General features: G+C 44.0%; 1 protein-coding gene across 1 annotated transcript in view; it reads right to left on the bottom strand.

The window, feature by feature from the left end:
• Positions 1 to 26,744, bottom strand: part of EPC2 (enhancer of polycomb homolog 2) — a 177,115-nt gene that overhangs the window by 60,248 nt on the left and 90,123 nt on the right. Inside the window, exons 5-6 of the mRNA XM_030209088.1 lie at positions 15,251 to 15,399; positions 2,721 to 2,853 (exon numbers count right to left, since the gene is read on the bottom strand). Coding sequence (XP_030064948.1) covers positions 2,721 to 2,853; positions 15,251 to 15,399 — 282 coding nt within the window. The remainder of the gene's footprint in view (positions 1 to 2,720; positions 2,854 to 15,250; positions 15,400 to 26,744) is intronic.

Consider the following 26,744-nt stretch of genomic DNA (forward strand, 5'->3'; position numbering starts at 1 on the left):
GATATGGGACCGGATGGGATCCATCCCAGGATACTGAGGGAGCTCAGAGAGGTTCTGGTGGGTCCTCTTAAAGATTTGTTTAATAAATCCTTGGAGACGGGGAATGATCCATGAGACTGGAGAAGAGCGGATGTGGTCCCTCTTCACAAAAGTGGTGACAGAGAAGAAGCTGGAAACTACAGGATGGTAAGTCTCACTTTGGTTATTGGAAAATGGAAGCGATGCTGAAAGGATAGTGAATAAGGAATCCAATAGACTACAGGATCCGAGACGATATGGTTTTATCAAAGGTAAATCATGTCAAACGAATCTGATTGAATTCTTTGACTGGGTGACCAGAGAATTGGATCGAGGACGTGCGCTAGATATAATCTACTTATATTTCAAGAAAAGCCTCTGACACAGTTCCTCAAAGGAGGCTCTTGAATAAACTTGACAGGCTGAACTTAGGACCCAAAGTCGTGAACTGGATTAGGAACTTGTTGACAGACAGATGCCAGAGGGTGGTGGTTAATGGAATTCACTCAGAGGAAGGAAAGGTGAGTAGTGGAGTGCCTCAAGGATCGGTGCTGGGGCTGATTCTGTTCAATATATTTGTGGGCAACATTGCCGAAGGGTTAAAGGGTAAGGTTTTCCTTTTTGCGGACGATACCAAGATTTGTAACAGAGTGGACACCCTGGAGGGAGTGGAAAACATGAAAAAGGATCTGCAAAAGCTAGAAGAATGGTCTATGTTTGGCAATTAAAACTCAAGTTCAGAGTGATGCACTTACGAAGTAGAAGACCAAGGGAGACGTATGTGTTAGGCGGTGAGAGGCTGACAAACATAGACAGGGAGAGGGACCTTGGGATGATAGTATCTGAGAATCTGAAGATGACAAATCAGTGTGACAAGGCGGTGGCTGTAGTCAGAAGGATGCTAGGCTGTACAGAGAGTACTGTGTTCAGTTTTGGAGGCTGTATCTTGCTAAAGATGTAAGAAGACTTGAAGAAGTGCAGAGGAAGGCGACAAAAATGATATGGGAATTGTGCCAAAAGACATATGAGGAGACTGAAAGACCTGAATATCTATACCCTAGAGGAGAGGAGGAACAGGGGAAATATGATATAGACATTTAATACTTGAAAGGTTATCAATATAGAAACAAATATTTTCCAGAGAAGGGAAAATAAACTAGAGGATGTGATTTGAGTTTGCGGGGTGGTAGACTTAGGACTAATGTCAGAGAGGGTGGTTGATGCCTGGAATGCCATCCTGAGGGAGGTGGTGGAGAAGAGAACTGTGGCAGAATTCAAGGTGATGTGGGATGAACACAGGGGATCACAAATTAGAAAATGAATGGTATAAAAAAACAAAATTTAAAGGTTTGCTTATGTATTTGTATGGCAAGTGGTGTTTAGATGGCAACTCTATCTATATCAACTAAGGCCGGTGCTGGGCTGGCTTGTACGGTCTGAATCCCACACATAGCAATCCGGCTAAGGATGGGCTGTACAGAGCTTCAACAGAAACTTCAATAATTTGGAACATGAGGACAGTGCCAGGCGGACTTTTATGGTCTGTCCCCCGCAAATGACAAGATGGATTTGAATAGGCTTTGACGGCAACTCCTGTAATTGGAACAGAAGGATAGAGCTAGGCGGACTTCTACGGTCTATGTCCCTGAAACAACAAAGACCGACTATGATCAACTATAATATCATGTTCATTGTTGATTCAATGTAGAACTGAGAATGAATGAGAATGCTGGGCAGACTGGATGGACCGTTTAGATCTTTATCTGCTGTCACTTATTATGTTACCTTATCTGCCTCAGGCAACACAGATTATATAGCCTCAGTTACACTGTCTTAAGATATTAAAAGAATCAAACACTTTAAAAACATCAACAAAAGGATTTAACAGAGATAATGGTTTCTTCACCCATTACCAGGTCTACGTCTCCTGAAGCTGTAGATTCTACTATCCAAGCAACTCAGTTTCTCATACCTCTACAAATATAGCAAAGATACTTGCTTACAAGTAACAAGTGCTCTCAACATAAGCAAAAAAGATGCAATCTGCTATCCAATTAAATGGTGAGCTTTTACCAATGGCAGTACCAGGCGTCTTGGTATCAAAACACACACACACACACACACACACAAAAAACAGCCAAACAAACAAAAAACCTGGATGGACTTTCTAAAGGCTCTAGTTCACTCCAGGTAGAAAGCTAAAGCTCAGGCTCTCTTAGAATTCTAACTGTCTAAACCACATTTGTCTTTGTTGACCATCAGTAAACAAATCAAGCTAATCCATACATTTCTTAACTTTACATCTTTCAGGATTCTCTACACTGAATTCAGCTGCAAATTTCAATATTGATCTGACTGAAAGGTAAGACATTTCAATACACACTGCTCATCACATAGTTGTGACTTCAATATGCTTGAATTGGTTTTAATTATTTTCTGGTAACAAGTACGATTCCTTATGGATAAGTGCAAATTTTTCAGGTTAGCAGGTATATAGATGTACAGATGGCCTTACTTACAGCATTTATCTTGAAGTCTAACATTAGCCAACTCTTAATCCTAGGAAACAAACCTAACTAGCCAGATCTGTCTTATAAACAAAGGCAATATAAACCAGCTTCATATTCAGCCTGCTGAATTGTTGAAATATAGGACAAAGTTCTGTTATATGAAGATGCATTTCAAAAAGTGAGGTCTCTTACCTTAACTTTACATTCTGGGATTTTGTGGTGGTTTCCATTATGAAGAGATGCTGGAGCAGAGTATACTTCTTTTTCTGGTCTCTGGACCTTCACTTCATTAAGGATTTCACCTCCAAAATCACCCAAATGATACCTAGAATACATGCCATTCAGCTGTAGAATTAGACACTGTCAGGCTCTAATATTTTTTTCTAACTTATCTAATGATTTTAGTTACAATTAGTTGTATGCCTGCTATCAACCTGTTTTTACTATGTAGCAAATAAAATGTATAAAAAGTGATTTAAATTAGGATATTTAAAAGATAAGAATCACAAGCATAATACAGTTAGCTATAAACAACCCAAATTCCTCATTTTAAAATATTTCAAGTATTACAGTCTTTAGAACAAATTTACAAAATAAATTAAGAAATATTTTAGGCTCTTAAAGTTCAAACGTAAACAATTAAAATCTCTGTGTTGCTAAGGTGGTATTAGCATGTATAGTTTTGGTAGCTTCTCTCACCTTTATGAAATTAAATCAGAACTCTGTTGTGATAAACATAATGAATGAATACAGCATACAGTAAAGAGTGGACAAGAAAGTGGCAATAATGATACACATATGCCTTTTATTCCAAGACAAAAACAGATGCAGCAATTTTCAGACTGTCTACTTTGGGGCAAAGTCCATAAAGTACACATACTTTTCCTGTCAAACTTACTACAAGTATACACTTACAATGGACTTCTGAATCTGTTTTCTGCACATAAATTTGATCATGTTACTCTATTACATATTCAACATCATTGGCTACCAGTGGGTTTTTGGTGCAAATTCAAGATACTTACAAGGTTTAATAACTATTCTTGATCTTAGTGCCGTCTTTGACCTTGTTAGTCATCCCCTTCTTTTGTCCCAGCTTTCTTCTGCTGGTACTGTTCTTGAATGTTTCACCTTATTTCTTGAAAATCATTCCTTTTTTGTCTCCTTACCAGGTACATGTTCCCATTCGTTCCCTCTTTGTTATGGTGTTCCTCAGGGTTCTTTGCTCTCCCCAACACTATTCAATATTTCCTTAGCTCCTTTAACTACCCAATCTATTTTCCGTTAAATTCTATATTTATGCTGATAATATCCTCTTGGTCTCCCACCATGCTCCTTCTAACCCTGATCTCTCAACCCTTCAGTCCTGACTGCCATTCTGACATGGCTCAATACCAATTTTCTTGTTCTGAATTCAGCCAAGTCTGTAGCACTCTGGATCACAGGTAATACCACATTTGCTACTATTTCCCACTACCTGGTGCTCCTCTTGAACTGGTTGGCACTCAAGCATCTTGGAGTTGTTTTTGACTCAACTGTCTTTTACATCTCATACCTCTTCTACTATAAAATTCTGGTTTTTTTTCTTCATCATATTCGGTCTATTTGTAGCTTAGGAACACAAGAGTAGCCATACTGAGTCAAACCAATGGTCCATCTAGCCCAGTATCCTGTTTCCAACAGTGGCCAAGCCAGGTCACAAGTACCTGGCAGAAACCCAAATCATGGCAACATTCTATGCTACAAACCTCAGGGCAAGCAATCGCTTCCCCATGTCTGTCTCAAAAGCAGACTATGGACTTTTCCTCCAGGAACTTGTCCAAACCCTTTTACAACCCAGATACGCTAACCGCTGTTACATCTTCCTGCAAAACGTTCCAGAGCTCAATTATTCATTCAGTGAAAAAATATTTCCTCCTATTTGTTTTTAAAGTATTTCCATGTTAACTTCCTTGAGTGTTCCCTTGTCTTTGTACTTTTGAATGAGTAAAAAATGTACTTGCTTCTCCTCGTTTTACACCACTCAGGATTTTGTAGACCTCAATCATATCTCCCCTCATCCGGCTCTTTTCCAAGCTGAAGAGTCCTAACATTTTTAGCCCTTCCTCATATGAGAGGAGTTCCATCCCCTTTATCATTTTGGCCGCTCTTCTTTGAACCTTTTCTAATTCCACTATATCTTTTTAAAGATACAACCAGAACTGAACGCAATACTCAAGGTGCAGTCAAAGCATGGAATGAGTGACACAGAGGCATTATAATATTTTCGGTCCTATTCACCATCTCTTTCCTAATAATTCCTAGCATCCTGTTTGCTTTTTTGGCCGCCGCCACACACTGAGCAGAAGATTTCAGCGTATTATCTACGATGACACCTAGATCTTATTCTTGAGTGTTGACCCCCAAGGTGGACCCTAGCATCAGGTAACTATGATTCGGATTATTCTTTCCAACGTGCATCAACTTGCATTTGTCCACATTAAATTTCATCTGCCATTTGGATGCCCAGTCTTCTAATTTCCTAAGGTCTTCCTGCAATATTTCACAGTCTGCACGTGTTTTAACAACCTTGAATAGTTACTGTGTCACCTGCAAATTTAATTACCTTATTTGTCGTTCCAAATTCCATTATCATTTATAAATATGCTAAATAGCACCGGTCCCAGTACTGATCCCTGCGGCACTCCACTGTTCACTCTCCTCCACTGAAAGAAATAACCATTAACCCTAACTTCTGTATTCTGTCCAATAACCAATTCCTAATCCACACCAGAACACAGACTCCTATCTCATGACTCTTTAATTTTCTCAGGAGACTCTCATGAGGAACTTTATCAAAAGCTTTCTGAAAATCCTGATACACTACATCAACTGGCTCACCTTTATCCACGTTTATTCATGCCTTCAAAGAAATGAAGCAAACTGGTGAGGCAAGACTTCCCTCAGCTGAACCCATGCTGACTCTGACCCATGAAAACCATGTTTGTCTACATGTTCCATAACTGTATTATTTATAACAGTTTCCACTATTTTGCCTGGCACTGAGGATCACCCCTGGAACCCTTTTTAAAAATCGGCATCACAATGGCCACCCTACAACCTTCAGGCATTATACGATTTTAACGACAGGTTATATATTACTAACAGCAGATCAGCAATTTCATGCTTGAGTTCTTTGAGTACCCTTACTACTCTTTAATTTGTCAATTTGGCTCAGCACATCTTCCAGGTTCACCAAGATTTCTTCCAGTTCCTCCGCATTATCACCGTTGAAAACCATTTCTGGTACAGGCAGATCTCTTACATCTTCTTCCGTGAACACCAAAGCAAAGAATTCATTCAGTTTCTCTGCGATGGCCTTGTCTTCCCTGAGTGCCCCTTTTGCTCTTTCGTGATCTAACAAGCAAAAGGGGCACTCAGGGAGGACAAGGCCATAGCTTCCTCTTGTGCCACTCTCCTATCTTCACTAGTTATCTCCCGACTAGAATATTGTAACATAACTCTAGCAAGTCTACTTTCCATCTTCAAATAGTTCAAAACCCTGCTGTCCATTTGCTCTGCCATGCCCACAGATCAAATTGTGTTTCCCCCCTTCTTGCACACCATCACTGGCTTCCCATCTTCTTCCATATTCAATTTAAGCTCCTCACTCTAGCATTTAAGGCCCTACGTTCTGGCTCCCCCCTTTACTTCACTGACCTCATCTCCTCTTACACTCCCTCTCGCTCTCTCTCTCTGCTCTCTCTCCATCTTCCGTTTTTTTATCCCCCCAGTCTATCTGTCTCGTTTGGAAACTACTCATCATTCTGCTTTCTTTTACAAGGTCCCTTCTCTTTGGAATGCCCTCCCATTAGCACTTCGTTCTGAACAGTCCTTTTGCCGTTTTAAGTTTTTGTTGAAAGCCCACCTGTTCAAATTAGCTTTTCCTTTTGTTACTCTCTCTGCAGGTCCTGGACTAGAACTGCAGTCTACTTAATTTTAATTTTATTTATTCTAATGAATGTAATCTTACTCCTTGGTTTGTCTGGGGGTGGTGGGGGGGGGGGGGGGGGGGGGGTTCTCCTTCTTCTCTCTTTCCTTTGTATTTTGTAGTTCCTTCCCTACTGGTTTTATCTGATTCTTGTACACCGCTCTGATGTGAATGTGAAGAGCAGTATATCAAATTTTTAATAAACTAAACATTAATACATAAAATTCTATACTCCAATACGCCTTCCTATCTTGCATTACAGATTTGGACACACAAATCAACCCACCATTTACGATCCTCATAAGAATTTCTCCTCGCTCTACCATCACCTACACAAGCTCGACTTGAGAGCTCACACCACTCTGCTTTCTCTTTTCTTGGGCCCCAGTTATGGAACTCACTATCTAAAGATCTGAGAGATTAACCTACATTTGCTAAATTTAAAACAGAACTTAAAAGGTGCTCGATTAAACAAGCTTTTCCTGAGGTCACGTGATGCCGTGCTAGTACGCAGGCGTTGATGGAGCGCGCTCCTGGGCCCAAACCTCAAAGAAGTTATTTTTAGAGGGTATATTGGTACCTGGCTAGCGAAGGATTGCTACCTGTATCTGTGTTTTGTGAATAATTTTTGTCAGTTGGAGAGGATGGCACTACGAACGCTGCATCGAGACAAAAAGAAGCCACGCCAGAGTGAGAGCAAGATGACGGAGGATGGAGACTCGGGGCACTGTTCGATCAGCTCCGCCTGGGTAGCAGAGATTGTGACGGAAGTTAAGCAGGCTATTGATGCTTCGTTGGATAAGTGTTTGCAGTGTATCACCGATAAGCTCGATATTGTTGATGGTCGGCTAGAATCCTTAAAGGGAGAATTTACTGCGTATTGCCAATGCTTATCGGACCTGGAGGACAGGGTGTAGCAACTTTCTACAGGTAATGAAGAGCTGTATAATAGGGTGCGTACCTTGGAAGACAAACTGGACGACTTTGAAAATAGGTCGCGAAGGGGGAACCTGCGTTTGGTAGGTCTACCCGAAAAGATTGATGAGTCAGAGCTTCGGGGATTTTTGGAATCCTGGTTGGTTTCAAGTCTGCAGTTACAATCTGAAGCAGGAGCGTTCTGTATTGAAAGAGCACATCAATTAGGCCCACGGAGGCCTACAGAGGCGAGCCCTCGAGTTGTTATCTTTAAACTCCTGATCTTTGTACATAAAACTGAAATTTTAAAGTGCTATTCGGAGCAAAGGGACACTCACGTTTGAAAATAAACCAGTGCTGTGTTTTCATCTAGAGTCTTTTTTTTGAGGAAAGCTTATGCTCGGATATGTGGGGGCATATTCAGTTTGCCCTATTGTACCCAGCACATATCAAGGTGTTGACAGAAGGGAAACAGCAAATTTTTGATGCAGCAGACTGGGCCAAAGCGTTTCTTCAAACTCTACCGCCCATGAGCAGTCAACCATGACTATTAGTATGGAACAGTTTGGAGGCTGTGGACCTAATTGTGAGTCACTGACAGTTTGATGGAATACTGCAGGAGGTGCCTGTAAGCAATCCTTTGAAGCAGCAGGCCGGGCCAAAATGTTTTCCCAAGTTCTTCCATTTCTGACCAATTAACTGGGAGTATCAACATAGAAGTTCAGTCACTGTGGGTCTGAATATAAATTAATGTCAATTGTCGGGAATATTATAGGGTGTACTGTTAGTGTGCATCTTTGATGCAACAGACTGGGCCAAAGTGTTTCTCCAAACTCTTTCATATTTTGAGCAACTAACTATGAACATTAGCAGGGAGGAGTTGATCTTATTCCGGAAAGGGTTGGCTATTCAAATATTGCAAACTTGGAAGGACCCTAAGGGTAGATTCCTCATTGTCAAAGTCGCTATTTGCAACAGAGAGCTGCTCTTGTGTAATGTTTATGGCCCTAATGTGTATGATCATAAATTTATCCAAACACTTACACATAGGATTTTGGGGATGGCTGATATCCCGGTCCTTATGGGAGGGGATTTTAATTTAGTACATGACCCAACCTTGGATAGATCTCCCAATTCTGCACGAGATGTTGGGAACCCAAATAGGGGTATTCCGTTGCTTTGCTCTACTTTACATCTTTTGGATATTTGGCGAATATTACATCCCATGGATAGAGACTATACGCATCTGTCAAGGGCTCAAGGGTCTCAGTCTCGCATTGACTACTGGCTGGTCTCGTCTTCGTTTTTTTTCTTCAGTTTTAGAGGCAGGGATTGGTCCCTATAGCGTTTCTGACCATGCTTTGGTGTGGTGCTCATTTACTTTTGGGCCATTGGGGGATAAGGCATATCGCTGGCATTTTCCAGTGCATTTGTATTGGGATGCTGAATTTCGAGAATATCTTCTGCATTAAGTGGGATGATTATCAGAATAATAATGCCGCGCATGTACACACCCCAGTACTTTTTTGAGAGGCAGCTAAGGAAGTGCTGCGAGGAGAAATGTTAGCATATACTTCTTTCAAGAGGAAGGCGAGAGATCAGGAGATTTTACAGCTAGAAAGGCAACTCCTCACAATGTAATCCATAACTGAGTTGTAACAAACTGTATTTCCAGCTTTCATAACGTATTGTAAGCCACACTGAACCCGCAAAAAGGTGGGAAAATGCGGGATACAAATGCAATAAATAAACTGATTAAGGAGTGTATTCAATATGGGAAGTCTCCTTCTGTGCATCAGCGTAGCTCATTGTTGGCTTTGCAGTCTTCTTTGGGTGAGTTGCTCCATGCTCGGGCGATAAAGTCGATACAATATTACAAATTTCAGCTATATTGTCATGGTAATAAATCGGGGAAGCTTTTGGCAAATTTGGTTAACACACCTAGAGGTTCTCCTAGTATATCTCAGATAGATCGTGGAGATGGGGTTTTGATGAGAAAAGATTCAGAGATTGCAGAGGTTTTCCTGAGGTATTATAAATGTTTGTACACTCGCCCGGCAGGGGAGGATTTGGAAGGAGAAACATTTCTAAATAGCTTGGATCTACCACAGTTTTTGGAAGAAGATAAGGATAAACTTGATGCGTCTCTAACTGAAGAGGAGGTATCTTTGGCTATTCAGCAAAGTACCTTACGTAAGGCATCAGGCCCCGACGGTTTTAGAGTTGAATTTTACAAACTTCTATCACCATCCATTGTCCCCATGTTATAATCTCTGTTTACGTAGTTTATTACGGATGGGTATATACCCAGCTCCCTACAAGTAGCCCAGATCATATTGTTGCTGAAGCCAGGGAAGGATCCTACACAGCCTTCCTCGTATAGGCCTATTTCACTGTTGAATGTAGAGGCTAAGTTGTTTGCTAAGATTTTGGCGAATAGATTGGCTCAGGTGTTACCTTCTGTGATAGCCGAGCCACAAGTTGGCTTTGTCCGAGGACGTACAATTACGAGGAATTTGAGGAAAATTCTTATTTCGCTGGAGCAAGTAGAGCGTTCCCAGGTGCCATCCCTGTTAGTTAGTTTTGACGTGGAAAAAGCTTTTGATCATGTAGATTGGAAGTTTTTATTTGCTACTTTGCGTCACTATGGTGTGGGATGTTTTTTTTTTAAGGCAGTCCAGACTTTGTATGCCTCACCTCAGGCAGTGATCTGGATAAATGGTGTTTTCTCGTCATCCTTTGGGATTAGTAGGGGCACGAGGCAGGGTTGCCCCTTATCTCGATTACTATTTGTACTTTCTTTGGACCCTTTGATTAGAGAAATCCTGGGTAATCCTGAGATTAAAGGGGTTAAGGTAGGGATACAAGAATTCAAAGTATCTACTTTTGCAGATGATATATTAGTACACATTACTGAGCCTCAGAGACCTTTAGAAGAACTTATGGATAGTTTTGTGGAATATGGTGATTTTTCTGGCTTTAAACTAAATCTTGAAAAGTCTTTAGCTCCTCCTACTACTGAATCAGTGCGAAGAGATTGGGTAGGGTCGTTTCATATGCCCTGGGAATCTATTTCATTTGTCTATCTGGGGATTAGATTATGTTATAAGACCACATTACACATAACGGTTTAACTGGACTTGACTAGAGAGTGTTTGTCACGGTGGATGTATCTTCCATTGTCGGTGCATGGTAGAATACAGTTATTTAATATGGTTTTGTTTCCCAGTTGGCTCTATACTTCCCAGCTATTGCCTCTCCGGTTGTTGAAGCGAGATTTGAACTTATTGTGGAAGTTTTTTTCTAAATTCTGTTGGGCAGGTAAGAAGCCAAAAATGGCCTTTAAATATTTAATAGGTTCATGGAAATACGGGGGTATGGGGCTGCCTAATTTATGTGTGTACAATCAAGCCTGCTTGCTGCATCATCTTGGAGAATGTTTTTTAGGTGAGCAGGACTTCACCCTAATAGATTATGAAACTGCATTTTATTCACCATGGCATTAATGCAAGGTTCTTTGAAGACGCTGACGAAGGGGTTGCGTCAAAGTGTAATTCTTAGGCCATTGCGGGAGATTGGGCAATATTTGGTTCTCTTGTTGGGGGGAAATCCGGAAATTTCAGATCAGATCCCTATTCGAGGTAATTTACAATTTCCACCAGGGCAGGATAATGCCAGTTTTGGGCAATGGGTTGTGCAAGGGATGACTCTTCTACAACATGTGTTGGGCGATGACGGTCAGTTGCTAAGTTGGGCACAGTTGCAGGCTAAAGGAGGGGTGGAGCCAAGAGATCTGATGGCATACCACCAACTACACCATTACCACAAGTCTTTAGATAAAAGGACATTGGTTTTTTGTTTAGACCACCATTTAGAGGAATTTTTTGGGAAGTTCGGGGAAGGCGGCCTGTCTGTTTCTTCTCTTTATAAGGAGCTACAGCGGCTGTTAGTTGCTAGACCTCGGATGGCTGTTTTGGAGAAATGGAGTCAGGATTTAGGTGTGCTTATTTCTCTGTCGGATTTCAAGACACTAATTAAACGTATTCCTGACATTTCTATAAGTGCTGAATTGAGAGAATGTCAATACCAGGTATTACACAGGGCTTATTTAACACAGGAGCAGATGTTTAAGATTGGTGGGGTTGGAACACCGGTCTGCCTGAAGTGTAGGCAAGGCCCTAATTCTTTTTTCCGTGCTTTTTGGGAATGCTCAAAGGTCAAATTATTTTGGGAAGCTATTTTACAGTATGTGGGAGGGCTCTTGGGCTGCTCTTTGCCGATTACACCTGCGGGCTTGCTTTTAGATAAATATGAAAATTTTTGTGTCACTAACTGCGATGCCGTTCTTTTCATAAGGAACGCGGCAGTTTTGGGTTAACGAATCATATTGGAGGTATGGATAGGTGAAGCAGTACCGTCTTTTTGGGCATGGAGGAATCGTTTACATGCATTGTTGCTGTTGGAACAGAGGGTAGCTCACGGCTCTCCAAAGCGAAAGAAGTCGTTTTTGGCAGTATGGGGTGCATATATAACTGTCTTATAATGTTTTCTTGTTTTTACTAATATGCTTCATCATTATCATGTAACCCAAAACCCTCTGTAATACCAAATGTCTACTCTCTTGTATCCACTATTCATAATGTATTATAAAACACATTGAGCCTGCAAAGAGGTGGGATAATGTGGGATACAAATGCAACAACTAAATAAATAAATATATTCAATCTCTTCCACAGACAGCAAGAAGTTTGATTCTGAATAGTCTTTGAAATAAATATTCTCTTAGTGTTGGCAGTCGGTTTTTTTCTGCCTGCTTTTGAATGAAGTGTTCCCCCTGCTACACACGCTGGAACTCTCGGGGGAGGGGGGGGGGGGTTTGGGGAGGAAGGTTTGCCTATTTGGAGAAGAAAATTAATGAGTTCTAGTTCACTTTTGGCTTAACCATGGTAGTTTACTAAAATAGTTTACTAAAATATGTGTTTCAATGTATTATCTGGTGGTGTACTTTTTGTATTTTTGATAATTCATCAATAAAAATAGTTGAAATTAAAAAAAAACCAACAACAACAACAAGCTTTTCCTTATGTTGTTTAGAGGTCTGCCTATAGGGGAGTAGGCAGATTCGATTTGTTTCAGCGGTAAAAAAAATCAGGATTCCTGACTCGGGACTTTCCCACCTCCCTCCTGCTGTCACCCAAGCAACCGCTGCTGCTTCCCTCAGCAGCAGCGGCAACAAAAGAAGATAATCTCACCACAGGGTAGGTCTCTCTATTGGCACAGGCTGCATGCTCTGCTCCGGAGCAGGAAGTGACATCAGTGGCTTGGGACCAGCAGCTGCGCCAATGGAGAGCCCAGCCTCGTGATGAGTTTATTTTCTTTTTGACGCCACTGCTGCTCTAGTGAACAGCAGCAGCAGAAGTGTCAGGGTAGGAGGGGGCACAGAGAGGAGGCAGATGCTGATTGGGGGTTACAAAGACAGGACAGTAGCTGGATGGAAGAGGTGGGGGGGAGGGCAAAGGCTAGATCGAAAACAGAAGGGCAGATGCTGGATTGGGGGTTACAGAGATTGGACAGTGGCTGCATAGAAAAAGTGGGGAAAGAGAGGCAAAGGCAAGATGGAAAGGGGACAGAAATGGAGGGCAGATGCTGGATTGGGGGTTATAGAGATTAGACTGTGGATGCAAAGAAAAGGTGGTGGGGGAAGGAAAATGATAGATGGAAAGGGGACAGTAAAGGAGAGCAGACGCTGGATTAGGGGTTATAGAGGTAGCTGCATAGAAGAGGTAGGGAGAGAGATGAAAATAATGGATGGAAAGGGGACAGAAAAGGAGGACAGATGCTGGATTAGGGGTTACAGAGTTGGGACGGTGGCTGGATAGAAGAGGTGGGGGGGAGAGAGAAAGCAAAAGCTGGATGGAAAGACGATAGAGAAGGAGGGCAGACATTGGCTTGGTGGTTACAGAGATGGGACCGGTGGATGGGTAGAAGAGGTGGGGGGAGAGAGAGAGGGCAGAGAAGGAGGGCAAAGGTTGGATGGAAAGAGGACAGAGAAGGAGGGCAGGCCATGAATGGAAGGAAGGACGGAGAGGAGGCAGAGGCTGGATGGAAGGGGGAGGGGAGGACAACCGAGAAGGAAGGAAGATGTTGGTCCTTGAAGAGAAATGACAAGAGGGAATTGGGACAGGAGGGAAGGAGGAATAAGGGGAGAAGCTGAACATGAGTTGGTATGGGGACACAGAGTGTGATGCTGGACATTGGGGGGATAGGGACACAGAGGGATGTTGCTGCATAGGGCAAGAAAAAAGATACAGTGGGGGGAGATGCTCAGCATGGCAGGAAGATAGGGGCAGGGACATACAGAACAGTTGAAAGATGAATATAGACAGAGAAGAAATGATAAATGGCAAAAGAGTTAAGAGAAGACAGAGGAAAGTGGAAACCAGACCCATGATTACAAAAATTAAAAGACCAGACAATGAAGATAGAAAAAATGAATTTATTTTCTATTTATTGATAGTGGCCTTAAAGGACTAAATCAAATTGAAATGAATCAAACTGAAAAATCGATTCATATGAGTGAACTGAACTGAAAACATTTTGGCCGAATTGGGCAGCACTAGTATGGAGTACTGAATTGTTGACTATTTTTGATGGGTTTTCTAACCTTTTTTATATGTACTTTCCTATTCTTTTATTATGGAGTTCCTCTTCTCTCTTTTTATTGTTTTTATTTTAAATTTTTGCCAACTGCTTAGACACACTGTATGGTAGACAATATATAAAATATTGAATAAACCATAAGGAAAATAACTCATGTTGAACTAAAAATACAAGCTATCTACTTTATTTTCTAACACCATCCAAAATATGCCACCAAGAACAATTCTTGTAAATGGAACTGAAAAGTATATACGTTGTGGAAAACCATATTAAGTACTTTTAGTGGTACTGAGGGCATGCTATTTTCACAAAGCTAGTTTACACAGCTTTGAAAACTGCTTTTCAAATAAATACTACCACCTTAAGGAAATAAAGGAATATATAATATTAAGGCTAAATGAAGAAAAAACAAGAGCTAAGAAATTGACAGGCTAACACTGTAAAACGATAGAACAGCAACCAGCAAAGGTGAAAGACAAAAGTCCAGAGAACCAATAAAAAATTGATGAGAAAAAAAATACATATATACAAATATACACACACAACCCTCCCCCCCCCCCTTTAACAGAAATAAATATAAAGGCACATAAAATCATTAACAGAGAACATAAAAACTGTATTAACAGTACATCTTTTTACTAATGACCATAAGTCAGAAGCCCAAGGAAGTTTACTTGGCTCTCTTGTTTATTGATGGTTGGTCTGGCCCACTTACTTATTTATTTGTTTGGTTTTTTTGCTCACATCTTTTTGCAGTAGTAGCTCAAGGACAGTTACATTCAGGTACACTGGGTATTACCAGCATTCTACCAACCAATTCATTCATATGGCATCTTGCTGACAATTGGCTCTTCAAACATTTTTACCTCCACTCACTACCATTCTCCCTCTCACCCCTGGGTCATTTCACTCTTCCTACTCTTCCTGATATTCTAAAGAAGTTACCTAGTACTGTCACATAGTAATTTGCATGTGCATTAGAGTGGGTTGATTATTGGTTTTGATCTACATGGGGTGGACCCTATGGGTCCTTTTTAGAATTATGTATTAATATATTTAATGGATTTCAAATATTATATGCTGACTGAAACAGTAATTTGATCTGTGCGACTTATAAATAAAATTAAAAAAAATAAATTTCTAGGGTTTTATTTTCATTACATCTAAGGAACTTTACCTTTTCTCCACAACTTCCAATGTTAAATGCAACAACTCCCGTTTTGTCTTTTCTCTTCTCTTAATCATCTCTAAAATGGTTATAGCTCTGCTGAACTCCCTTCGTAACTTTAACATCTTCTCATAGGAGGCTTCATCATTCTTTCGATTCTGTGGAAGAAACAACTGATAAGAATGCAAGTCTGATGAAGGCTGTATATATTCCTCAACACTGTACCAGCAAAAAAAGGAGAAATTAGACCTTACCTGCTAATTTGCTTTCCTTTAGTCCCTCCGGCCCGGCCCAGGATTGGACTGATGGGTTGTGCACTCCTTTGAGCAGGTGGAGACTGAGAACATCTGACTCTGGAGAGCCAATAAAAGCCCTGGCCATGTGACCCTAGACTCAGTAATTGACTAACAAAGCAGGAAGAGAGAGAAAGAACCAACTTCTGTGCTCTCTGGAATCTAAGCAGCCACTAAAGCACTCCAAAGAACGTGCTTGATACAACACGACAAAGCCGCATCCCATCTGCTCACACCCAACTCCTCCGGAGAAGGGGTCTGGCAGCAAAGAACACTCCACAGAGGGAGGCCAAAACCATTTGTCTCCATTTTATTTTTTGTCTTTGTTGTATTATAAAACCATAAACGCACCAAGCAGCTCTGTCCTAGAACACATAGCCAGGCTAAGAACCATGAGCCTCTACCTGGAACTATAAACAATCCACTACTCTGCAAAGCATGCAGGAGGGACCTGGGCCAGTCCGGAGGCATTAAAGGAAAGCAAATTAGCAGGTAAGGTCTAATTTCTCCTTCCTTAGCATCCCTCCGGACTGGCCCAGGATGGAGTGATGGGATGTAAACAAAGCAGTACACGTAAGGCAGGGACCCCAGCAAACCCGCTGTAAGCATCGCCTCCTGATGACACTGGACGTCCAGTCTGTAATACTTAGAAAAGAAATGTGGGAGAAGCCCAGGTAGCCGCCTTACAAATGTCTGCGGGCGACACCAAAAACCGCTCCACCCACGAAGCCGCTTGTCCCCTAGTGGAGTGGGCCTTGATCCCCTCCTTGACCCCGGCAAGGAGGTAGGCAGAAGATATCATCTCCTTAATCCACCTAGAAATAGTGGGCTTAGAAGCCGCCAAGCCCCTATGCGAACCCCCAAGGAGCACAAACAAGCGATCCGTGTGTCTGAAGTCTTCCGTAGCTTTAAGACAGAACTTAAGAACTCTCTTAATGTCCAAAGAACACAACTTACACTGAGCCTCCGAAACTGAGGCAGAACCCAGGACTGAAAGGATGACCGACTGGGACAGAGAAAGCATGAGACCACCTTAGGCAGAAAGGAAGGAACCGGACGCAAAACCACGCGTTCCTTGGAAAATTCCAAAAAAGGAGTCCTGCAGGAAAGGGCTTGCAGTTCCAAGTCTCTCCTCACTGAAGCAATGGCCACCAAAAACACCGTCTTGAGAGAGAGATCCTTAAGGGAACAAGAAGATAACAGTTTGAAACGGGGTCCCTTCAGTGCGGACAGCACCAAATTCAGATCCCAAGTCGGGAAGGCTGCCCTAGCCGGTAGACAAAGAACGACGACACCTTTCAAGAAACGCAACACATCAGAATGGCTCGCCAGCGACTTATCGAGCACCCAACCTCAGAAGCAGGACAGCGCTGCAATCTGAACCGTAAGAGAAGAGAGAGACAGATCTTTCTCAAACCCAAGCTGTAGAAAATCTAACATCTCCGCTAAGGAGGCCCGGAGCAGAGAAATACTACAGTCTGCACACCAAGCCTCAAAAATCCGCCAAGTCCGTACCTAAGTCAGAGACGTAGACCGCAACATGGTAGCAATCACAGAAGAAGAGAGTGACCCCTTTTTCTCAAGCGGGCCCGTTCAAGAGCCAGGCCGTAAGACAGAATCGAGCCGGGTCTGGATGAGGAATGGGGCCCTGAACTAGGTCGTCACTGTGGACCAGGAGGTAAAGAGGAGGCGCGGACAGAAGATGCTGGAGATCTGCACACCAAGGGCTATGAGGCCAATCCAGAGAGACAAGAATCACTGGTCCCCTGTGCACCTCGATCTCCTGAAGCAGCCACCCCAAGAGAGGCCACGGCGGAAACGCATAGAGAAGACCGTGAGGCCAGTGCTGCAGGACAGCATCTATCCCCTCTGCTTTTGGGTTTCGTTGTCGACTGAAAAAGTGGAGTACCTTTGCATTGAGGCCGGAGGTGAAGAGATCCATCAGAGGGGCCCCCCACTGGGCCACGATCAGACGAAACACCAACGGACTCAGAGACCATTCTCCCGGATCGAGGGTGTGATGACTGAGAAAATCCGCCTGGACATTCTCCACTCCCGCCACATGAGAGGCTGAAATGGCGTACAGGTGACGCTTTGCCACCTCCAGCTGCAAAGGATAACTTCTCGTTCCCCCCGTCAGTTGACATGAGCCACTGCTGTTGCGTTGTCTGACAAGACTCGAACCGCACCTCCCACAAACATGGGGCGAAACTCCTCCAGAGCCAGGCGTATCGCCCTGGTCTCCAACAAATTGATCGACAGGGAGGCCCTGAGCAAACTTCCCCAAGCAGTGGGCTTGAGGCTGGCATCCGTCGTGACTACTATCCACTGGGGGAAATCCAACGGCATCCCCTTGGTGAGGTTGCCTGTCTGCAGCCACCACCGGAGACTGCCGTGCTCCTGCAACTGCAACCTCACCAGAAGAGAGTCCGTCTGAGGAGACCATTGGGACAGAAGAGAAACTTAGAGAGGTCTCATATGTGCCCTGGCCCACGGTACTACCGTCGCTCTCATGGAGTCCAGAACCTGTAGATAGTCCTGAGCACAGGGGACATGCTTGCGAAGTAGTCCCTGGATCTGAGACTGCAACTTGAGGACCCTGCTCTGAGGAAGAAAGATCCGACACCGCGCAGTGTCGAAGGAGACCCCAAAGTACTCCATGGACTGCGAGGGCACCAGAAGGCTCTTAGATGCGTTGACCACCCAGCCGAGGGACTGTAAAAACTGCACCGCCCGATCCGTGACCTGCAAACTCTCCTGATACGACTTCCCCCGGATGAGCCAGTCGTCCAAATAAGGGTGAATCAAGACACCCTCTTTCCTGAGCGCGGCTGCTACCACAACCTCGACTTTGGTGAACGTGCGAGGAGCCGTGGCCAGGCCAAACGGTAACGCCCGAAACTGAAAGTGCTGACCCAGAAGAGCAAACCACAGAAATCTCTGGTGGGCATCCCCAATCTGGATGTGTAGATAAGCCTCTGTCAAGTCCAACGCTGTGAGGAACTCTCCCGACCTCACGGCGACAATCACCAACCGGAGAGCGTCCATCCGAAAACTGCTGACCCGGAGGGCCTGATTGACGGCTTTGAGGTCTAAGATCGGCCAAAAGGAACCCTCCCTTCTTCGGGACCACAAAGTAAATTGAGTACCGCCCCATTCTTAACTCTGAAGGAGGAACTGGACAAATTGCCTGGAGATCCAAAAGCCTCCAAAGATTGTCCCGGACCGCTCCCGCTTTGATGCATATCTTCACTGGGGGGGACGGGAAGCAGATTGGAAAGAGGAGCTGGAATCACGACCCCCTTCTACCCCCCATAAGGACTGGGTCTGCTGGAAAAACCTAGATCTCTGGGCTTGAGTCCCCCGGCCGGAGCGAAACCTACGGATATCAGGCGCTCTCCCCTTGTCAAACAGAGAACCCCACCCAGATGAACGAGGCTTATCTTCTGGGAGACAGGGGACCTAGGTACTGCCCAGACTACGCACCAGCTTGTCTAACTCTTCGCCAAACAAAAAAGACCTCTTAAAAGGGAACTTACTCAATTTAGATTTGGAGGCCGCATCCGCCGACCAACCCCACAACCATAGGGAGCGGCGAGCTGCCACCCCGAAAGCCTTGGAGAAAGCCTTCAGCAAATCATACAAAGCATCCGCCAAAAATGCCGAACCCATCGCAATCTTGGCTACCTCAGCATCGATAGGCAACAAATCATCTGAAGTTCTATCCAGCACTCTTTCCGCCTAGCAGAAGAAGGCCCTGGCCACCAGACAGCCACAAATGGCAGCCTGCACCGCCAAAGAAACGTCAAAGCTTTGCTTAAGGAGAGCATCCAGTCGCCAATCCTGGACGTCCCGAAGGGCCGTGCCACCATCTACCAGGACAGCGTTACGCTTGGTGACCACCGGAACCTTCAAGAGGGACCTGTCCGCATCTGGAACCGGGTAGAGGCGAGTCATGGCCCTAGCAGGGCGAAAAGAAGAGTCAAGAACGTCCCATTGGGCCTGAATAATGTCCTGGATGTCCTGATGCATAGGAAAGGATCTCCCTGAAGATCTGATTCCCTTGACTAACAAGTCTACCTTATGGACCTCGGGGACCTAAGCTTAAGGGAGCAAAATCTAAATCTATTCATTCAATGGGTTTTGTTTATTGTGCAGCCCAATGTTGGAATTTGATCCCAATAGAACTGAGATTGATTTCATGTTATTTGACATTTTGTACATTATTGAAAGCCTAGCATTTTCAAAAATATCTGTATTAAATAGTTGTTATTTTAATATTGAGTGTTTTTTAAACAATTTTGATAAAGTGATATTATTTTATGTTGTAACTTCCTAGTGATGGCCTAATAAAATTGTTTTGTAATCCATACTGATCCAAGAATGGTTAGTAGCAGAATATAAACTGTGATAATTGAATCATGGGGGCATTAGTTTTTATTTAACCATCATATCTGGAAGAAAGTCCCAAGTGCAATGACCAGCCCAAAGGGTAATGCCTAAAACTCAAAAAGCCTGCACAAGATACAGAACCGAAGGAACCGCCAATGGTCCAGGTGAATTGGACAATTGGATGGAACATTCCCCTCTTCTTGGGAACCACAAACAAATGGAACAGCCCCAGCTTTGTTCCACCACAAGGACCAGCATGACCACTTCCAGCTGCAGGAGATTTGCCAAGGTCTTGACCACTGCCTTTGTTTTGGTGACAAAGCCACAAGAGAAACCATAAAATTATTTGAAAGGAGCTTTTTGAACTCCAAGGTATATCCTTGCTGCATCACTTCGAACATTCATTGATCCAAGGTAATGCGAGTTCATTCCCAAAAACAGCTGGCTGAGACAACCTCCCACTTGTTGTAGCCTCTCAGAATGGGCCAGTTGATTCTCACTGAGAACTTGTACCTCCAACGGTCAAGCTGCCTCCACCATCCCTGGGTTTATAGGTTTCCCAACAGAGCTGGATGTTCCTGAACTGACCCAAAGTACAGTTCAATGGGCCCGAAGGTGGCCTAACTGGAAGCTGACCCAGTTCTTGTAACATGAGATACTCTAAGAAGCCAAAGCAGAGATCTGAAGAGGTCCTCAGGCAATTTTTGCAGCCGTGCTTCTCTTAGATCTTAACAAAATTCATCAGGTCCTCTCCAAAAAGGAGCTAGTCCCTGAAAGGAAGCATGCAAAGCCTTGAGGTGGAGTCCGCCAACTAGTTCCATAGCCAATGAGCCATATGCACCACCATTATACAGACCACTGACCTAGTCTCAAACTGGCCAGATCATAGAGTGCATCAGCCACAAAAGCTGCCCCTGACTCTAACTGGACTGCCTCTGGTGATTGTGGCATTTGCTGAATCCACAACAGAAGGGCCCAAACCACATAACCTCAACAAATGGAAACCTAAGTCCCCATGGCCGAAGAAGCAAAAACCTGTTAGAGGAGTATCTTGACTCTCCTTATCCTGTATGTTTTTCATCACCACACCATATGAATCATCTTCTCGGTGACTGTTGTCACCAGCACATCCACTCTAGGGATCCAGAAAAGCTGATCCAGGTCCTCCTTGAGGGAACTGATTTGGCACCCCCATGATCCTGGTGCCTCTAAGTACCCTCTCTGGATACTCCCACTCCTCTAAGACCTGCGGAGGGTCTTATAGAGGAAAAAAAAGGTCTAGCAGGCTTCTTTGAGCTATCCAAAATGAGATCCCTATCCATCACCACCGGTTCCTCCGTCATCTTGAGGGAGGATGCAAGGTAAAGGAAAACTCATCCATCTTAAGGAAGGAAATTTCCCCCTATTCTGGCAAAAGACTAAGGGAACCATACCTCCCTCATTCTTCTCTAGAAGCAAGTTGTCCCCTAGTTCTGGACCCAGACTGTACTCTCCCCTCCTGCGCAGTGGAGAGGGACTCCCTCCCTGGGTCATTTGAAACACCAGAGACCCTCCCACAAGTGACTCCCTGACTTCCTCTGAACCACCCCAGTATATTCAGGGAGGCCAGAACTTTATTGAGGCAGGAGGTAATTTCCTCTAAAAGGTGCTGTCCCAGGACCAAAGAACTGTTCCCTTCTAAAGAGGACAAAATCCTTAATAAGGTCTGCCATGCAAGAGATATATGGCTTCAATCTAAAACTGCCACGTGTCCTGCCGAAGATAAAATTGCCTTAGCCATGGCCACCAGTACAGCCTCTTGACCTGGACCTAGGCTACCATCCAGAATCAGGGATTCTGCTGCTCTTTGCTGCTGCGCTGCCTCTCCCTCACAGGCAGAGCAGAACGAGATGGCTGACAACAAAATCTTTTGTTCCCCACAAGTGCCACAGTGCCTGCTTCACTTTTTTATGTACTACAGGCCATAGCAGCTGCACACATTACTCTCTCACCAGGATCTGCCCAAAGGTGCCTCAATGCACCCTGCTGTAATCATAGACCCAACATCAAAGCCATGTGCTGGAGCTCTGGCCTGTAAGCTTCTGGATTACCGATAAAGCTGACTCTTTTTTTTCAAAAATGAGCCCACTCCAAATATGAAGTGGGGGGTGGAGAGCAACAATGGAGGTCAAGTCTCAGATACTGGACACACCAATAGATGGGGGACCTTCTAAAGAACCCCACCCCCAACATATTACCCCCCCCCCCCTCAGTACGGATCCTATAAGACCCTTCTGCCCGGCCCAAGTATCGCTGCACCAATACAAACTGCAACCTTCTGCAAGAGGAAGGGAATACTGGAAAATTCCAGCACTATACCAATCCATATACTGACAATGATGTCACTGAAAATTAGTGTTCTCTGCCTTCATCTGCTGGTTGGGGAGTACAACCCACCAATATGGACTCATCTAGCAGGAAGGAAATTAAAATAGGCTACTCTCTATTAAAAACTGCTTTCCTAACATATAAGAGAAAAACACAACGGAGGTGACCAAAAGAAAAACGTTCACACCAAAGGTGCTACAAACACTTTATTGCACTCCAACAGACTCGACACAAATCATGTTTCAGTCACAAATGTGCCAGTATCAGGAGTCTAGCGACCTTCACAGTGGTCTATATGTTATCCCACTGTGTCTTATATCAGTATACCAAGCTGTCAGCAACCAGCAACTGCAGAATAAAGTGATGCCACTCTTTTTCCACTTCTATTTTTCCAAATTGCTGCTACTGCAGGGTGTACCAACAAATACATGCATATTTGCTGGCATCCTTATACGGTACTTACTTTACAAAAGGCACCATGTTCAGTAGAGCTTTTTGTAAAATAATCAGGTATGTGAACATCCCATCCTGAATGTCCCATTTCCCACATGGAGTCCCTATCCAAAAAGGGGCTTCATAAGTACATAAGTATTAGTCAATACAAAACACCACAGTATAACATAATAAAAGCAGCACCCTAATACGTTTTCAGGCCATATCACTTTGCATCAGATTGAGACCCTAGTTAAAAGCCCTGACAAAAAATACAAGCTTTACGATGTTTTCTGATAATTTAAATATTTTGCCAACTGCCTCAGTTCTTTACAGATGCAATTCCAGAGGCTTTGGCTTACAAAAGAAAAACAAACATTCTCTGTGTCCACTAATTTGATTTCCCTTAATGAAGAGCCACACAAAAGGCCTTCGTGAGAGGAATGTAGCATTCTTCCAGGAACATGTGTCTTACGGTCTCATTTCTCCTTGTTCCAATATGCGAGGAAATTCTTAACCCATAACAGATGACCCAAATAATGAATAACAAAAAATATTCATAATAAAAAATTTATGCATTTCAACTTTGTTCTAATGTAATCAGAACAAAAAAGTTGTAAGTTTTTTTTTCTATAAAATAAATATCTAAGATCCCTAAGCATATCTAAGAATAAACATTCTATAACACTAAGGGGTACTTTTTGCCAAGTGGTGGTAAGCACTAATGCGTGCTTACTGTGCGGGAAATTCAATACCGCGGGGTGCACTCAGGCATTCTGCGGTATTATTGGCATCTGTGCGCGCCTTTCAGGCGCTAAAAATAATAATTTAATTTTTTTTTTAGTGCTGGGGGTGTGTTTGGGGAGGGGAGGAGAATAGGCTTGCCCAGCATGGAAATATTAAGTCTTTCCTGATAAAATTATTTCCTTTAGTTGCAGATGGATCCAGAAACTGGTGGATTGTATCCGTCTACCAGCAGGTGGAGATAGAGAATAATGAAGTAAAGGCAGTGATCCTGGACATTCAGCCACTCAGTTTAAGTCTCACCACAAAGCAGGAGAAGCAAACACTGCAAATCTTCCTCACAAACAAAACACCACAATCCAACAGAACCAATGCAACACCCCTGATAAGTCCGCTTCTTCCTTTCTCAATAACTTTGACTTCTGGCTTTCTTTCTTTCATGAACCTTCATTTCCTTCCCTCATTCTTGAGGATTTTAACATTCATGCTAATGATCCCTCTGACTCTTATGCATCTAAGTTTCTCGCTTTAACATCCTCTTTCAATCTTCAACAGTGCTCCACTACCCCCACTCACCAGAATGGCCACTATCTTGATCTTCTTCTCCAACTGCTCACTCTCCAGTTTCTGCATCTCAGCTCTTCCCCTCTCTGACCATCATCTGATAAATGTCACCCCCCCCCCCCCCCCCCCGGCCTGTCAAAAGTCATTTAGGAACCTTCAGGCTATTGACCCTTCTACTCTGCCCTCCAGTGTATCAAATCTCTTCTCAACCACTATGTTATCCAAGTCTGTCATGAGGCTATCTCTTCCTATAATACTATTCTCTCCTCTGCTCTGGATACTCTCTTACTTTCCCCGTTCTGTAAAACGTACCAAACCCCAGCCTTGGCTGACCTCTAGAATCCGCTACCTACGTTCCTGTGCCCGCTCTGAAGAATGCCTTTGGCTGAAATCCCGTGCCCCTGCTAACTTCATACATTTCAAATTCTTGCTGACCTCCTTCCAGTCTGTTCTTTTACTTGCCAAACAGGACTATTACACTCAGTTGACAAATTCTCTTGGCTCAAACCCTCAACGTCTCTTTGCCACACTGAACTCGCTCATCAAAGTGCCTTCACCTCCAACTCTCCCCTTCATTTCCTCCCCAGACTCTGGCTAAGATTCACAAGATTAAACTTGAATTTTCAACCAAGTCACCTCCACCTCTCCTTCTCTTAGTCCATTCTCTTAACCTTCCTTCAACTCCTGCCTCCTTCTCTTCCTTTTCTGAAATCAATGAAGAGAAAACTGCACATTTTCTTTCCTCCTCAAAACTAACTACCTTTTCCTTTGATCCTATTCCCACCCATCTACTTAGCACTATCTCGCCTACTGTCAACCCTTTTACCTGTCATATCCTCAATGGGAAAATTAGGTTCTTACCTTGGTAATTTTCTTTCCTTTAGTCACAGCAGATGAATCCATTACGAATGGGTTGTGTCTACCTACCAGCAGGGGGAGATAGAGAACACTGAAAACCATAGTCCTCTAGGACGGCTAGCTCCGTCTGCCTCTCAGTATTTTGAAGCTTCCAAAGCAGTGTTAAACCGCAAAGTAGCATAACATGAACTTTCCTCACAGCGAACGAACGCCCCAGAACAGGAGCAATAACACAAAGGAGGGACGAACTCAACCTCCTGTAGAAGAACAGAAATCCTGAAGACTGTTTTCCAACTTCTCCCAAAGAGGGAACATGTCTGCAGGAAAAACTGAACACAAAACAGAGTCAATCAGGGCGGGATCATGGATTCATCTGCTATGACTAAAGGAAAGAAAATTACCAAGGTAAGAACCTAATTTTCCCTTCCTTGTCATCAGCAGCAGATGAATCCATTACGAATGGGATGTATCAAAGCAATCCCTAGATAGGGCGGGAACAAGCCACACCACGCGCCAGCACTTGTGCTCCAAAAAGCGCGTCCCTCCTGACAGCCACATCCAGCCTGTAATGTCGGGCAAAAGAAAGCTTAGAAGCCCAAGTTGCTGCACTACATATCTCTTGAAGAGAGAGTGCTCCAGTTTCAGCCCAAGAGGAAGAAATCGCTCTTGTGGAATGAGCCTTAAAGGCGTCAGGCGGAGGCTGGCCAGACAGCAGATATGCAGAAAAAATGGCTTCCTTAAGCCAACGGGCTATAGCGGCTTTAGACGCTGGAGACCCGCTGTGAGGACCTGACAACAATACAAAAAAGTGATCAGAGGTCCTGAAAGCATTTGACATCTGCAGATACTGCAACAGAGCCTGGTGCACATCCAGGAGGTGCAACTGCCCAAAGGATTCTGGAAACTCCTCCCGAGTAAAGGAGGGCAAACAGATAGGCTGGTTTAGGTGAAACACTGAAACCACCTTAGGCATGAAGGAAGGCACAGAACGTACCATTACTCCGGACTCTGAGAATTGCAGAAAAGGGTCTCGACAGGACAGCGCCTGGAGCTCAGATACTCGTCTCGCCGATGCAATGGCCACCAAAAAGACCATCTTTAGAGCCACATCCTTCTCCAAAGCTCGCTTCAGCGGCTCGAAGGGCGAACACTGAAGAGTCTTTAATACTAGCCCCAGGTTCCAGGCCGGACAAGGGGTCCGCACGGGAGGACGGAGCCTAAGCACCCCTCTCAGAAACCGTGCAATATCCGGATGTGAAGCCAGGGAGAGGCCAGCGACCTTCCCCTGAACGCATGACAATGCTGCCACTTGAACACGCATGGAATTATAGACCAAGCCTTCTTGTAAACCACCTGCAGAAAGTCAAGTATTGGTGAGACAGAAGCCCGCATGGGTGCGATCGCTTTAGAAGCACACCATGCCTCAAACTGGCACCAGATCCGAGCATAGGCCTGCAAGAGAGTGGAGATGACCTTGTTAGAATAGCCCTTGTCTCTCAATTGCGCCCTCTCAATAGCCATGCCGTAAGACCAAAGCGGCATGGATCCTCCATGGTCACCGGGCCCTGCATCAACAGGTTCGGAACCACAGGCAAAGGAAGGGGAGCCTCCACCAGCATCCGCCGCAGGTCCGCATTCTACTACAGCAACCTGGGCCAATCCGGGGCAATGAGGATCACCACTCCTTGATGTAGCCGAATTCGCAGGAGCAGCCGCCCTATTAAGAGCCAAGGAGGGAACACATACAAGAGGCCCGGAGGCCAGGGTTGAGCCAAGGAATCCAACCCCGCTGAGCGAGGATCTCTCCGTCTGCTGAAAAAGGACAGGACTTAAGCATTTGTGCTTGACGCTAT

This window comes from Microcaecilia unicolor, chromosome 7 (assembly GCF_901765095.1).
Source record: "Microcaecilia unicolor chromosome 7, aMicUni1.1, whole genome shotgun sequence".
Lineage (NCBI taxonomy): Eukaryota > Metazoa > Chordata > Amphibia > Gymnophiona > Siphonopidae > Microcaecilia > Microcaecilia unicolor.